This window comes from Scomber scombrus, chromosome 21, assembly GCF_963691925.1.
Source record: "Scomber scombrus chromosome 21, fScoSco1.1, whole genome shotgun sequence".
Taxonomy (NCBI): Eukaryota; Metazoa; Chordata; class Actinopteri; order Scombriformes; family Scombridae; genus Scomber; species Scomber scombrus.
The window spans coordinates 21036261-21051511 of NC_084990.1; the positions used below are offsets into that span (position 1 = coordinate 21036261).

A 15251-nucleotide genomic window follows, 5' to 3' on the forward strand; every position below is an offset into this window, starting at 1 on the left:
CCTTAAAAAATTCACTTTGGTGACTTTCTTTATTTTCCTAGTTATCAAGAATTCTCATTAAAAGACCAAACACAACAACGAACTGATCTACTAACAAGTCTGTATCCCTAAAGCCTGATATATCTTATTCCTCTGTGCCATAGTCCTCAGTCAAAAACTATTAAAAACATGCCAATGAGCCACACTGGTACACTGTCTGACACGACACATCACCATAAACACACACTGTAGTTTATTTTAACTCAATCCCATACACACCATCCTTCTGCTGTGTATATACTCACCAAAGCACTAAAAGTGGATTAATCCACAACTGAAAATAGTCTCCAACAAATGCAATATGTCCTCCTGTTTGAGTAACGTTTGCTGAAATCTACATTGCCCAGCTGTTGGAGGAAATTACTGAGCCTTTTTTTTTTTTTTTTTTTTTTTTAAATGAAACTATATATTTGTGACCCATTTTCAAAGATTTACGTCTGGCTGAGAGCCACGGGTTGGAAATACATAAAGAGAGAATGGCAAACTCATTGTTGGTTTTGGCATTTTCATGGGATTTGTTGGCAGTAACTAAAATATAGAATATTGCCAGCTTTATCCTTTTAATGTCAACTGAGGCATTTGAATGGAAGGAAGTTGCCTGAGTGGATGCTGTGAGTGTATTAGGGGGAAAGGGGCAGTATTTGGATGATGTCGTCCACATACTTTTGGCCACAAAGCGGATGAACATATTAATTATTGGCCATCAACTGAATGTCACGGATGAGCGCACACATGCAGCTTCAGTAGCCGTATCTTAACGAATCGGAGGAACATTGACCTGAATGTTGGCTTCCTCCGCAGATGAAGTGAAAATGGCAGCGTCTTAATCCAGTGTCTGTGCATCGCTTTAATCCTGCTCCTGGGTCCATGCCAGCCAACTCTGCATTGAGGGAGTGTGCAGGGCTGAATTTAGGGAGCTGCCTTGGCCTGCATCATTAGTGTGTGTGTGTGTGTGAAGTCATTGTAAACATTTGATTAATTGCTGAGAAGCAATTACAAGCAATTAAAGTCCTATTATGATGGCAGTGAAGGACAACATAAATTAATCTGGCTATCATCACAATAATTAGCCTATCATTTTCTCACCATGCCTAATGTACAAAAAACAGGCCATTTATTGGTTTGTTTGCTTAAGCTGTGCTAAGATTTGTGGTCATTTAAAGCACACTGGTGTAGACATTTTGGGGCGTAGCTCACTCTCTGCCTAAAATAATAAACCTCTTAAACTTTATTAGTCACACTTTGTGGTATCACTGATACATCTCCACATGGGAGCTAAGTGACAAAGCATTTTCTCTTAGTCTTTCCTCTCAGTTCAGTTAACATCCAGTTTTTTTTATACTGCACTGTTTTACAGCTTAACACATGAGCAAATGTCTCACACTCAGTCTTTTTCTCCCTCTTTTACCCTCCCCGTCCCCTTTTCTGTCTCCTTTGCTCTTTGTTTTTCTTCCCCCCCCCCCCCCTAGCAACAACCAAACTACTGGAGCTTCAAGGTCAGTGCCAATATTGTGTTTGTGTTTCAGCGTAAATCTGTGCCTCTGTGTGGATTTGTCTCTAATAGGATAACTCTCCATTGTGTCTTTGCATGCCCGCTTGCCTCTTCTCCATCGCATTTGGTGTTGGTCACATGTTGGCACACACTTTTTGTGTTTAACTCTGCACCAAGGTTGGATTGCTCTTGTACCGCTGTGACATTTCTGTCTCAGCAAGTTAACCGAATTCTTGACTAGAAATGGAGATTAACTGGTGGGCAGGCAGGAAAATCCCTTCTTCTGTGTATTGGGGTGAGTGTAAGTGCTATTTGAATTGGGATTTCTGTCCAACTGAATACTGTTACAGTACTAATAACTTACTACAGCCACTTTCTAATCATTTTCCTCAGAGTTTAGTTATTGTAACTATCAAACAAAATATGAGGGGTTCTTGCACGAGGAGACAAAATTGTTCTGCTGCCGTTTGAGGTACAATATGTGGTTTAGTTTAGCCATAAAGCTGCTGGTTAGAGCTCAGATTTCTGTTGTTGCTTATAAAATCCTCTGTCTATAAAGACGCTTTACAGAGCTCATCATAACCCGTTTACAGGCCATTGGATCACTGCCCAAACCTCCAATCTAGTCAGTGATTCAAATAGGTCTGATATTATGCTCATTGACTGCTGTTTTCCTGGTTGTATCAAGTATACTAAGCCAATCAGAGCTTGGTAGGCGGGATGCACAATGGGAACGTTATCTTCTCGTGCCAGAATGAGATTGATGCCGGTGTGCAGATTGTTACAGGTCAGCTCATAGACGTAAAACAGCAAATGATGTTGGCGGGATGAATACATCACTAGTGATTAACTGGTTAAGGTAGAATAAGATTAAATAAAGCTGTCTTACCAAATGGAAATGTGTTAATATAAATAAGATGTCAGAATTAAGAAGGATGAAATGGCCAAGTCTGATTATCAGGCTAAACCCAACAAGTGTTGAGTCATGCTAGTAGCAATGTTCATTTGGATGTTTGGTCCACCGTTTGAGTCCAGACTGAAATATTCCAACTATTAAACAGATTTTATGACTTTCCTCCAGCGCTAACTAGCTCAACATTTCCATTTATCCTGTGAAATATCTTGAAAGTCTACTCGATAAGTAGGAACAAAATTTTGTACAAACATTCATGATTCCCAGATGATGAATCCTAAAGACGGATGTGCTTCCTCTAGTGCTATCATGAGGTTGACATTTTTATTTATTAACCTTTATTTAACCAGGAAGAAATCTCATTAAGATTAAAAACCTCTTTTATAAGATCATCCTGCCCAAGAAAGGCAGCAGCACATTTAAACATTAAAACGAACAAATTACAGAGAAAATAAAGACTTTCTGGTTGGACTCACATTAATTTCTCTCACAGGATGAATTGTGATGACTTCGGGGATCACTTGATGTTTCATCCAGCTCCATCATCCATTTGTGCCCCCGAGTGCTGTATGTGCTTACTGTGCAACATTCACAATTTTTTATTTTTTTTACTCCAATTCAAGCAGAGCCTAGGTGTAAAGTGTCACTTAATATGCCTCACTTGCAAGTTTCACTGCTTTCAGCCCTCGGGGCAGCTACACCCGGGTTACTTGATTAGCTAGAGAAGAGCTTCTGAAGCAGTCCCAAGTGTAGCTATGGAGACAGCTGTGAAAGTGATGTGTGCGTCAGTGGTGAAAGATTATCCATGCCCTCCTATTTCTTCAAGTAATATTAATGTAATCTGCGCTGTATGTCAACGTTTACTTTACCTAGTGACAGAGAATACGGGAGATGGGATTAGCTGACGTGAAGCAAACAATCCTGAGCCAACTTTAAGCCCACGCTGTTGCAAACACATGGTCTGCTTCCAGGTTTTTTTCTTTTTCTTTTTTGGAACCACTCTGATACCTCTGATGGTTTGCCCACATTGAATGCTTTGCAACCATCAAAATGAAACCTAATTTTCAGTTGGAGTCAGATATTTTACCAAGCACTGGCAAGGCTGGGGTGTAAATAGTGTGAAATGTGAAATGCTCTAGCTAATCTGAAAATGGGGCCATTAGTGGTCATCAGTCAGTGCCAGCTTCATGCTATCTCTTTTTTTATTAGTTTGTGGTTCTGGCTGTAGCTCTACTGACTAGTTTCAAGTTTCCAAACTGCAGAATGTGAAGCTGTTTATGTTGAAATAGCAACGCAAAGAGACCAGGTGTGTTGGAACCACATTAACTAAAGTGAGGAGAGTTTGCTCCTTCGGTTGTGTTATATCAGCATGTGAAAAAGGATGTCATTTAAATCGGAGTGTGAACCAATTAATGGGCAAGCTGCTGTGAGGTTTATGACGAGTGAGAATGTAATCCTACCAATTACAGGGAAGAACCTATGTTTGTTGGTCATGGCTGCTCTGTGCAGTTTTATGGGTATACGGAGTGAAATGAGCATCTGAGCTCATGCGAATGTGTTTATGGAGTCGGTTCATCCAATGATGGAAAAATGCATATTTTCTCATATTTTTCTCACTTACTGCTTGTGGTGTCTTGCCATGCAGATTGCCCCACCACAGCACAATGAGGGTAATCTAGTTTGTGGTCCTCACAGCATAGAAACATTACATTAAAAGAACAGAAACACTGTGTTTGTTACTCTGGATGATACACAGTCCTCACTGCGCAGTTCCAGTAGTTCCTATGAAAATGTACAATTCAAAACCTGTGCAAATCAAACCAAAAGTATCTAAACACCACTAGAGGTATGTGAGAAAATGCTTTTATTTGTATTATCTGCATTCACCAATCCTTTAAAATTAAACAATAAGTAAATATTTTCAACTGCTTCACTAAAGAGAAGCAAAACATGTTATTTCTACCTAAAATGTAATGTCAGTGTTTCTCTCTCAGCTTGAAAAACTGATACCAAAGCTCAGTTAAGAGTAACACAATGCTGCAACGCTCTAATGCATTATCAGTTCTACCTCAGACTAGAATATATTATACATTACTCATTGAACAGACCCTTTTGACCCTTACTTCACTGTAGCCTGAGGGAAATTGTACTGTGGTGCATATGAAAAAAACCTTAAGCGCTTACTGCAGCTTACATCATCTTAACCAGAAAAATTACTTGATATTCTGGTTCCTTGCATACCTTTTGCTGATACAGCCAATATAAACACTGCCGAGGATTTTCTAAAACCGAACAATAGAACTGCTGCTTCTGGAGAATTAAATAAGTTATTCTTCTGTGTCGTAGTAGAGCTCCATTGTTGTCCAAAAACTAATAGAAACACATCAGTAAGTCACACCGTTACACTGAGTGACATGTTCCTTCATCACCAACAATCCAAATATAAGGCTAGCAACTAAGTAAACTCAGTAAAATATAAGATGATACTACACTGATAAACAATCCATGTAGTAAAATTTTAAAAGATCATTAAAAATACATAAAAGAACAAAAAAGATATCATTAATAAATCTTTTTATACACAAAGGTTTTCAAAAGCGCTCACAGAGCTAATTAACCTGAAATGCCAACATGTCAAACTGAGCTCTTAAAGTTAAAAAAACAGCAATTAAACATATATGTGAGAACTGTTTTATCTTTTCAGTAGAAAATAAATGAGTTTGGTGATGTGATGAGTCAAAATCAGCTATATTGTAGAAAAAGCCGTTATAAATGAAGCCTTCAGAGCAGGTTGAAGCCCTGGGATTGGACATTTTTTACATATGTTCATCTTCGGTTTTGGACCTTTCACCATGTTTAGTATAGATATGTGACATCATAACTGTATGCAAATAACAGGAGATCACAAAAAGCACAATATGTCCCCTTTAACAATAATAATGACCAAGAATAATGATAGCCTTGTCTTGGTATCCTGATGCTAGTAGTATTTTAAGTACTAATCCAGTGAAAACCATCCTCCACTATTATATCATACGCATTATCTTGTCACGCTTGAGTTGTGTCGTGTGTTCCTTTTCATTATATACAGTGGCAGCAGTTTTTTTCGTACCTTCTCTGTTTAGCTGGTGACACACATACACACACACACACACACACACACACACACACACACACACACACACACACTCACTCAATACAAACACACACAATCTGGCGTTTTTTCAATTCCCCCCATTTGTTGCTGGTCTGCAGCTCGTACAGGATTGGTTATCGCTCCCCCTTCCTCTCAGGGAGTCGGGGAGTCTCGCCTCCTCTTCTGATGCAATAGAAACCCCTGCAGCAATGCACTGCTGTGCTCGTGTGTGTGAGGGTGTGTGTGTGTTTAATACCGTAGTCTCCCACAGCTCCGCTTTGATGTTTCATTGGTTTGCCAGCTCACTAAATGCACACACAGGCATGGCTGATACCCACACTGGAAAAACACATCATAGATTAGCAAACAATTATGTTAGATGCAGGCACGCACACATTTTCATGCACACATGGACTTGCAATGCAGCGGTCATGGAAACCGTAAATATGGATGAAGTGTGTGTGTTGTGTGTGTGTGTGTGTGTGTGTGTGTGTGTGTGTGTGTGTGTGTGTGTGTGTGTGTGTGTGTGTGTGTGTGTGTGTGTGTGTGTGTGTGTGTATATTCTACACACATTTCAAGACGCCCTCTCACATCTTCTCCAACATCCTCAAACCAAACAAAAAGAAGGGATTGTCAGCTTGTCCATGGGGGTGAACATGGATTCGAACACCAGCCTGCTACTGCTGCTGCTGCCACTGACAGTGTCAAAAACACAATGGAGCCCGAGTGCTGCATAATTATCTCCTTTTCATTGCTCCCAGCCTCACTTATACAAATATTAATACTCAATTTTTGTGTCTCTTGTGCTCTTGTATTTTTCGTCTGGAGTGGCCAAAGTAATCACGGCCCATTGTCTCCTCTGTACGCCTCGGTGTTGAATTTGGACGAATGCACCATACTGTGGGCTTAGACAGGGGGAAAGTGGATCCTATTGAAGTTGTCTCCAGTTTTCCAATTATTCACCAGCCATCTTCATTTCCGAGGGCATTATAATGGAGCCTATTGCTTGTGGGATTTTTCGTGTGCTTGCTAATGTAACCATAGTGACAAAGCAGAGGAGAGGGTCGATTAAAGGGGAATATCACTGTGTTTCAGTTAGTAAGGGGTATCCCTCTCTCTATATAATGTAATGCACCACATTACACAGCAACCACTTCACATTACACATTACAGCCAGGAGAAGAGCTTTGTTTTCTTAAATATGTAATGACACAGACTCAGAAATATGAGACAGATCATTGATAAGTGGTGGGTTTAGAACAAATATAATGATTTTTTAAAGCAAAAATGCTCCGCTCAGCTTGTTGGGAGTGAGGAATGTTGACATTTGTCATTAGGAAATGTCAGCTGGTGCCAGTTTCAAAGCTCTTCAACCCTTGTGCGAACACTCAGCAACCACCGTTTCCTTCTAAGTAGCTGTGTAAGACTTTGAAAATGAAAATGACTGATGCCCACAATTCAGGGGAAGGCTACAAGAAGGTAGCAAAGTGTTATCATATATCTTGCAGTGGATCCACAGTGCAAAATGTAATTAAGAGATGGCAGTTTAGGGCAGCTGTGGAGGTCAAGATGAGCTCTGGAAGATCAAGAAAACGTGGAGATAACTGCTTGTACGCTGGTCACAAAGGCAAATCAAATCCACCATTTAGCTGCAGAACATTTGCAGGTGGATTTAGCAGAGTTCATGAGTGATGGTGCCAGTATAAGAAGACCATACCTGTGTCCTCAACATGAAATCCAACATCAGAAGTCTGCAACAGAGCATCTAGAGGAGCCCAGATGTGTTTTGGAAACAAGTGCGATGGACTGTTGAAGTTTGGCCACAATCAGCAAAGGTATGTTTGGAGAAAAAAAGGAGCAGCGTTGCATGAAAAGAACACCTTGCCAACTGCTCAGCATGGGGATGGATGGATCGTGCTTTGGGGTTGTGTTGCAGCCAGTGGCACAGGAAACATTGCGCGGGTGGAGGGAAGAATGGATTCCACTAAATACCGGCAAATTCTGGAAACAAACATCACAGCATCTGTAAGAAAAAAAAAGCTGAAGCTGAAAAGAAGCTGGCTTCTACGACAGGATAATGATCCTAAACATACCACACAATCCACCATGGACTACCTCAAGAGACAAAGGTTTTGGAATGGCCATCGCAGTCCCCTGATTTAAACACAATTGAAAATCTGTGGGTTGATCTTAAAAGAGCTGTGCATGTAATACAGCCCAAGAATACTGCAGAACTAGAAGCCCTTTTTGCCAAGAAGAAAGGGAAAAAATCCCAAATACAAGAACTGAACGTTTTTTAGCTGGCTACAAAACCTGTTTGCAAGCTGTGATATCTGCCCCAGGTGGTGCTACTATGTGGGGTGCCCAAACTTTTTGCACATTGTGGCATGTGCATGATGTTTCTATTTTTACTATTTTTGTTCAATACATGACAACAAATCCCAGAGAAGCTGTGGTTACAGCTACTCAATTACGAAAATCAGCAAAATGTTATTCGCCCTAACTTTTGCACACAATTATATATATTTTATATATTTAACAGTCTACTTCTAGTTTATACCAACTGTAAAACAACATTTTATTGTATGTGCACAGTTGCTACAGTAACATAAACAAAATAACAGTTTTAACATGACAGTGAAAGCAAATATCAAGTACCTTTGTTTGTTTCTGGATCAAACAATCAACTGAAATAGTGTGAGTTTCAATTAGTATCCTGATTTATTCCTAAAATTGCTTAAGATCTATCGAATGGCAGATTAATCATTTAATAAAAGGATAAGTTTTCACACCACTTTTAGGATCAAGGATGGTAAAGTTAACTTTCTTCTTCAAACTGTTCAGAGAATTCAAAATTACTGATGTGATTCTTTACTCGGCTATCTTGGACAGAATGGTAAGATGATGATGAAAAGAGTCATCTGCAATTATCCACGATAAAACTTTTTTTCAGAAAGGATTATTATTATAATTTTCTTTTTTTTTTTGCTAAGGATTTGTGTCACGTCAGGGAGCCTGGAAGCTTTGCAAGGCGATCATTTGTGTTTCACGTGTCTAATGTACAGACTGTGACCAGGGCATTTTCTGTACGGAGAGGCATTCCCAGACTACCCCTGCCATATTTGTCCCAGTGAGCTAGCTCAACTCTAACCCATTCAGACAGCTGCCTTTGTTGCCCTTGTGCTGTTTGGCTGTTGATATGATGCTCGGCGGAAAATCGCTATTCCCCAATCTGACTTGGAGAATAGCGGGAGTGTTTTCCACCACTAAAAGGCTTAGGAGGACGACTGCTGCAGTGGTCCCTCGACCGGCTCGTCGGCTGGCACTGTGCTTCGGCACGTGCCCAGAATCACTTATTGACACTCCACTGCCATCTGCCAAGACTGTAAGGTTTGTTTGGCTTCACATTAATAAGGTTGAACTTTGGTGGAAACCAATAGCAAGAAAGAAAAGTGGATTTCATGTGAAAGACAAATATCTTCCTCTGGAGGATGTGTTTACACTGTAAACTTGACTTATATGGTGTGTTGTGTTTAAAAAATTTTTTTTTTAAAATCCAGTAAAACTCAGGAGGTCACACAGGTCACACACACTCTGGAGATATCAAGGTCAAACCCATCATTGCACAAAGTGTACATGACATCCGATCGACAATACTACAACCCTGTCTGACACTAGTTCAGCAGGGACCGTCTAGGCAGGAAAGTGAAGAACAGGGTTCCCTCCTCTCTTTCTTTCTAAAACAAGTGCCCTTGTGCAAGACAATTAACCCCCAGCTGCTCCCGTGGAGCTGCTCAGTGGGAAATGGAACAACACAGCGGCTATATTGGGCAACTCCCAAGTGAACGTACCATGTGCTCCTCACCTCCTTCACCTGCCTATCCTCCCTCAGGTCATTGTTGTAAAGGTATGTGGTGTGTTGACATCCCTCATTCAGTAATAGCTGCATTGTTAATGCTGATTCATATTATGTTACACAAGATTTAAAAAGCAAAATATGTCCGTAAACAGACACTCTCTCAATTTAAGTCTCACTGGAAAGGAATGCCACGGTACGTCATGGTAATGCCCATGAAATATCGGAGTTCGGGGGGTGTGGCAGCTGTGTCGACTGTCGAAGTACAGCTGTGCACAGCTGTCTCATCAATCAAGACCCTGTGTATTAGTTGGTGGGAAATCTGCATTGAAGTAGCCAATCGGTGCTTGAAAGGTGGAGTTATAACACGAAAAAGGACGAGTCTGCTGTTAAAGATTTGAAACAGACGTAAAAGATACAGGTTTGAGTTTAAAAAGCAATAGAAAGAGCTGTGGATTAATATGCAACAGACCTCTAAAGACGTGTTACATCACGGTGTGAAGGAGAGGAGCTAATGGAGCTGAACAGTAAATGATGAAGCTGTTTTCATGCTTTTAAATAAGATCCTAGAAGCAGAGGTAAGGGTCAGTTGTACATAATGGAAGCTGATATTTAATATAAATCTGCAAAAGCTCCTCAAATCATCTACTTTTTATAATTCACTGCTTTCTAATGGGTTCAGTCAGAGGTTATTCATATCATAAAATATTGAATATTGTTTTCGTACTGAAGATTACACAATAATAATATCACCTAGACTGACTTTATGGTGCTTTTTTTCATCAGGAGCATGCAAAATGATGGTAAAGGCTGTAATCAATGCCTGTTTTCATTATTGATTAAATTGATGAATACTTGTTTGTTCAATTAATTAATCTTATATTCTGCAAAATGTCCAAAAAAAAGGGAAAATGCCCATGACAGTGTCTGAGGATGAGCCCAATTTCTCCCATTTCCGAGCTGGAATAAGAGTATTTTTGGCACTTTTACTTCATCAGTGTCTTTAACATTTATTATATTATCACAAAAGTCTCATTTTTTGTTGATTGTCTGTGGTTATGCTCATATCTTATTATCTCAGACTGTCCAACCCTCCACATAATGCGTCTGCAGTAGCCACCACTCAAGTCATAAAACTCTACCAGCCATTAGAAGCTACTTATGATAATGTAATCAAAAGCAAGGTGTTTTCCAGTCTCCCGTTTAAAAAGGAGTCTGCTGGCTTGGTTGGCTCGAGGTTGTTGTTGCTGTTGTGATTACCATCGGTGCAGCAGCAGATATGTGAACCGCTCTCTGTGTTTGTGCTGAGAAGAGGTTGTTAATATATGCAGCCAGCTGTTCAATTGTTATGGTAAAAAAAAAAAAAGACTAGTTGAGTAAATGCTCATTTGAATTATTTTATCAATGAATAATGAAACCACAGTTATCAGTGTCGCACACAGCAGAAACATTTTGGCTATCTGTTTGAATCTTGTAATTATAGGCTGTGATGTTGAAATGAGAAACAGAAATTGAATGACTTTCTTCACTTTTCAACTGTTCATAAAATAATAATGTAGTTACTGTGCAACTCCATCCTGGTTGTGATTCTGAGAGATAGGAGGCTGCTATCTTAAAACAACAGTCAGGAGTCCAGATGAACATTGAAACATGTTTCATAAAGGTTTATCTGAAGTTAATTTGAAGCTTCATCCGTCCAAATGAGTCAAATCAATTAGATATATTTGATTGTTACATTGTTTTTAGTGCCAAAATCCCTCTTTTTGTTACTGTACTTCCACCACAGCTCAACAGGGAAACACAAAGAGGGAATTTGATGCTAAAAAGACTGTAAATGTGGCAGATATCCACTTGATATGACTAACTCTGTCACTTCCATTGAAAGCACATTTGAAGATCTTTTAACAGTCAGTATAACAGCATGACATATCACAGTGAGGAGAACCTATTCTACTGTTCATATGGACACCTGACCGCTGGTTTAAGACAGACTTTTCAAAATTGCGAACCTGTCCTTTACAATAAAAACATAAATCACACTCGATGATGAACCTAACAAACCATCTCTGGACTCTGGATTAAAGTAAATATTTTTGGCAGTACAATATAATAATGACAAATGGACTCATGCTTGTTTTCTATATTAAAGCTCATTAATAGAGACTGTTCAGTTCTATTCTTGAGCAGTCACAGGCAGCTGGAACAAGTGGAATTATACACCTCTTTTCATTGTCAGCCTTCAGTGATTACAATTTAATTTTAAGCCTCGGAATTCAATGTGATGTAGGTTTTTTTTTTATCACAAGTCTTGCATGACTGTTCAGCCCTCATGAAATTCATGGAAGCCTTTATGCAAGAAAATATGAATAGACATTTTCCAGACTAAATTTACTCAGTACGTCTCCAATTGCAGAAGAAACTGATGTTTTATGCACACTTTGTAGCTGTTGGTTCAACTTCAGAGACCTTTGTGGCGTTCATTATTTGGTATGATGACTGCGTGCGTGTGCTTTGTACTGTGCACACACCCTCGAGATATTGAAGTCAGACACAGATGTGATGCTCTGCACTGAGCAGAGTAGCAATTTGTCACTTTGAACCCAGCATTGTTACACGTTGTTAAGGTCTGAATTGACTGTACAATACACGTCTGGAGCTGAACTGTCTAGTTGAGTAATGGATTAGTCGATCAAAAGAAAATTAATTGACTACTATTTTTGTAATTAATTAATTGCTTGTCATTATTATTCTTTGAGAATTTGCAGCTTTTCATGGCTTTAAATGATAGTGAATAGAATATTTTTGGGTTTTTAAGTTTTGCTCAGAATAAACAGATATTAGACTTGTGCTGTTGGGAACTGTGACGGCCATTTTTCACTGTTGTCTGATGTTCATTAATTAATTGCCGAACCGCTTATCCTTCAGAGGGTTGGGGGGGTGCCTGGAGCCAATCCCAACTCATTGGGCGAGAGGCAGCGTACATCCTGGACATGTCGCCAGTCCATCACAGGGCTAACGTAGAGTAGACAGACAACCATTCACACTCACTTTCACACCTACGGGCAATTTAGAGTGACCTAAGCTGCATCTTTTTGGTCTGTGGGAGGAAGCTGGAGTATCCTGAGTGAACCCACACAGACTCAAGGAGAACATGCAAACTCCACACATAGGGGCTCCAGCACAAGCCTAATTATTCTGACCAAATCATTGATTGATTGAGAAAAATGATTAGCAGATTAATTGATAATGTAAATCACACTTAGCTACAGTTCTAATTTTGACTCTGCTGATGTATGATGATTAACTAATCTAGGCATTTGTAGTTTTGCTTTACAGTATAATGATAATAATAATGGTCACATCTCCTATAATTACTGTTGTTGTGTCTGTCAAGCATTGCATTTTAGCCTGACACATTTTCAGTTTATAGTGACAACAGTGGCAGATTTCCCCACTTAAATTTTGCAGAAATTTTCTAAACCGCAGGTCCTTCATTTTACTACTAAAATGACAACTCTAGCTGGCCGATTTTGTCAGCTGCAGATAATTAACGTTACCTCCCTAGTTTGGTTGAACACTCATTCTGCAGCTGACTTATTAGATGCTTTCTGTCTGATTCATTTTAAAATGAGAGCCATGCACGAGGGTCCTGACCACAATTATGATGATATACTGATTCAGCGTGAGTCATGGTCATGCAACAATTCTGAGGTTAAAGCTTACAGCAAAAAAGTCAGCATCCTCAGTGTTGATCCAAGTAGAAGACATGGAAAACAACTTTGCATTGCAAACCAGACATTAGGGTTGAATACTGGGGAAAGAAATGACGGTGCCATCCGGGTTTCTCACCAAACCCTGCTCCTGTTTCCTGGGAGAAGTATACTGGCAGTGTGCTGGGATTTTAAGCATCGGTGTGTCTTTATGTATTGAAGAATGTAACACTGACACAAAGACACTTTCTCCTTCCGAAATCAGGCGAGATTGGGCGTGTTTAGGGCGGTATGGCCTCATCTCTTTGATGTTGTAGCTACTGTATATAGAACAATCTGAAATGCTGTTACTAGCCCAGTAATTGAATGGATCAACTTCTAAGCTGTAACTTTCACAAATTGTATTAAATTAAAAAAGTTTCCATTCTATAATTACTCTTATGATACTAGACATTGGAGGTCTCCCCCTACCAAAGTCTGTAGTTGCTTGAATGGTGGAAACAACAGATGCTAACAAGCCTTACCAGGAATGATGCTCTCTGCCCTTTTTCCTGCGTGTCAAGGCCCCAAAATGAAGGACCACCCTAAAGACTTTGGATTGGTTTTGTATTTTTTTAAACTTTAATTGTTTCCACCAAGTTTTAACAAAGAAAGCTGGGAGATTCTCCTCAGTCTCTATGAGCCAAGCGTTTAGAAACTGACCAGTGAGTCGGTTCTTGAATGGGTGAAGCACCGAGTGTAGAAAATCACCAAATCTGTGGCCAAGTACAGTCCTCCTTTTCTTCCAACCCAAAAAATTACACACTAAAATAGTCACTGTAACTGCAAAGCAATGACATCAGGTCAGCTTTATAAAGATGCAGACACTCTCACAGAAAGTTAGCATACTGTTGGGTTTTTTTCACCTCAAAAACTGCGTATCAATACCACATAATATGAGTGTTTAAAATCATGGGAAAACCCAGACACACCCTCTTAAAAATAACAAAGAGATCATCAATGTTATGTTTTTCTAACATAATTTCATTGGGATGTTTATTATAGTGAAACATACTTTGACAAGCAACACAAGGGTTTGATTTATGATTTATGCTTTGAGGATGACGATTAACCAACTAACCCAGGTAAACTTTCCAAATCCAATAAAAAGCAGAACACAGATTTTACAACAGAGTAATATCAGATATCAGCAGCAGTAGTTTTGGATGCGCTTAGACTTGGATTCTCACATTGAAAACAATGAGGTTATTTGAAAAATTAATCAAGTCCTCTGGGATACCGTCTGAATTTACCACAACCAGAACATCCCTCTTCATTAGTAACAGTGATATTGTAATGTGGAGTGTCTCCACAGTCTGCTGCTAGTAAAACTCCCTCTGATCTTATCTCTCGCTACCTTTTCCACCAGGACTTAAAGATGATTATTGAATGTTTGATGATACATTTGTACGTCAGAAATCATTTTTACAGCAGTCAAAATGAAGCAAGATGAACAGAGAAGAGAAGATTTAGCATCCTTGAACTTCTACACAAGTGCAATGCAAATAATTCAAACCTTGAGACAATCAATTTCACTGTCTCATCAGTCATCACATATTCACACTACTACTATCATTAAATGTATAAATCTAATCACTGTACGAGTGTCCTTGTGGTTTGCATCGACTATTTCTTGCAACCCAAGTCACTTATAATATGACGGCTGCAGTGACTGACTTCTGAATGATTGCTTGGAGCGTGTGAGAGGGAGGAGATCCGCTGAGAGATTCTGTGGGAAGGTTTATTGACCGTTACTGTGGAAAATAAAATACTTCACTGAAGCGTGCAACCAACTTTGCCTTCTCTCTTTTAACATCCTGCAGCGAATTAGAGAGAAAATGGAAACTAGTTAGAAAATCTGTTGCTTCATCCCTGCTGGTCTGTTTATCTCTTCTTCATGTTTCATTTCTCCTGTGCATATGAGTGTTTTTTCCCCTAATCTCTATCTGCTCTCTTTCCCCTCCTTTTCTTTACAGTTCACTAAACAAAAACTTTAGAATTCCCGCTTGCTGTATTCTTTTCTCTTCAGTAGCTCGGTTATTGTTTGGTTGAAGGCAGAAGGTGTG

General features: G+C 39.5%; 1 protein-coding gene across 1 annotated transcript in view; it reads left to right on the top strand.

Moving 5' to 3' along the window:
- The window catches only part of srcin1b (SRC kinase signaling inhibitor 1b), a 58799-nt gene that overhangs the window by 13249 nt on the left and 30299 nt on the right, over window positions 1–15251 (top strand). Inside the window, exon 3 of the mRNA XM_062442266.1 lies at window positions 1509–1535. Within this exon, the coding sequence (XP_062298250.1) occupies window positions 1509–1535 (27 nt within the window). The remainder of the gene's footprint in view (window positions 1–1508; window positions 1536–15251) is intronic.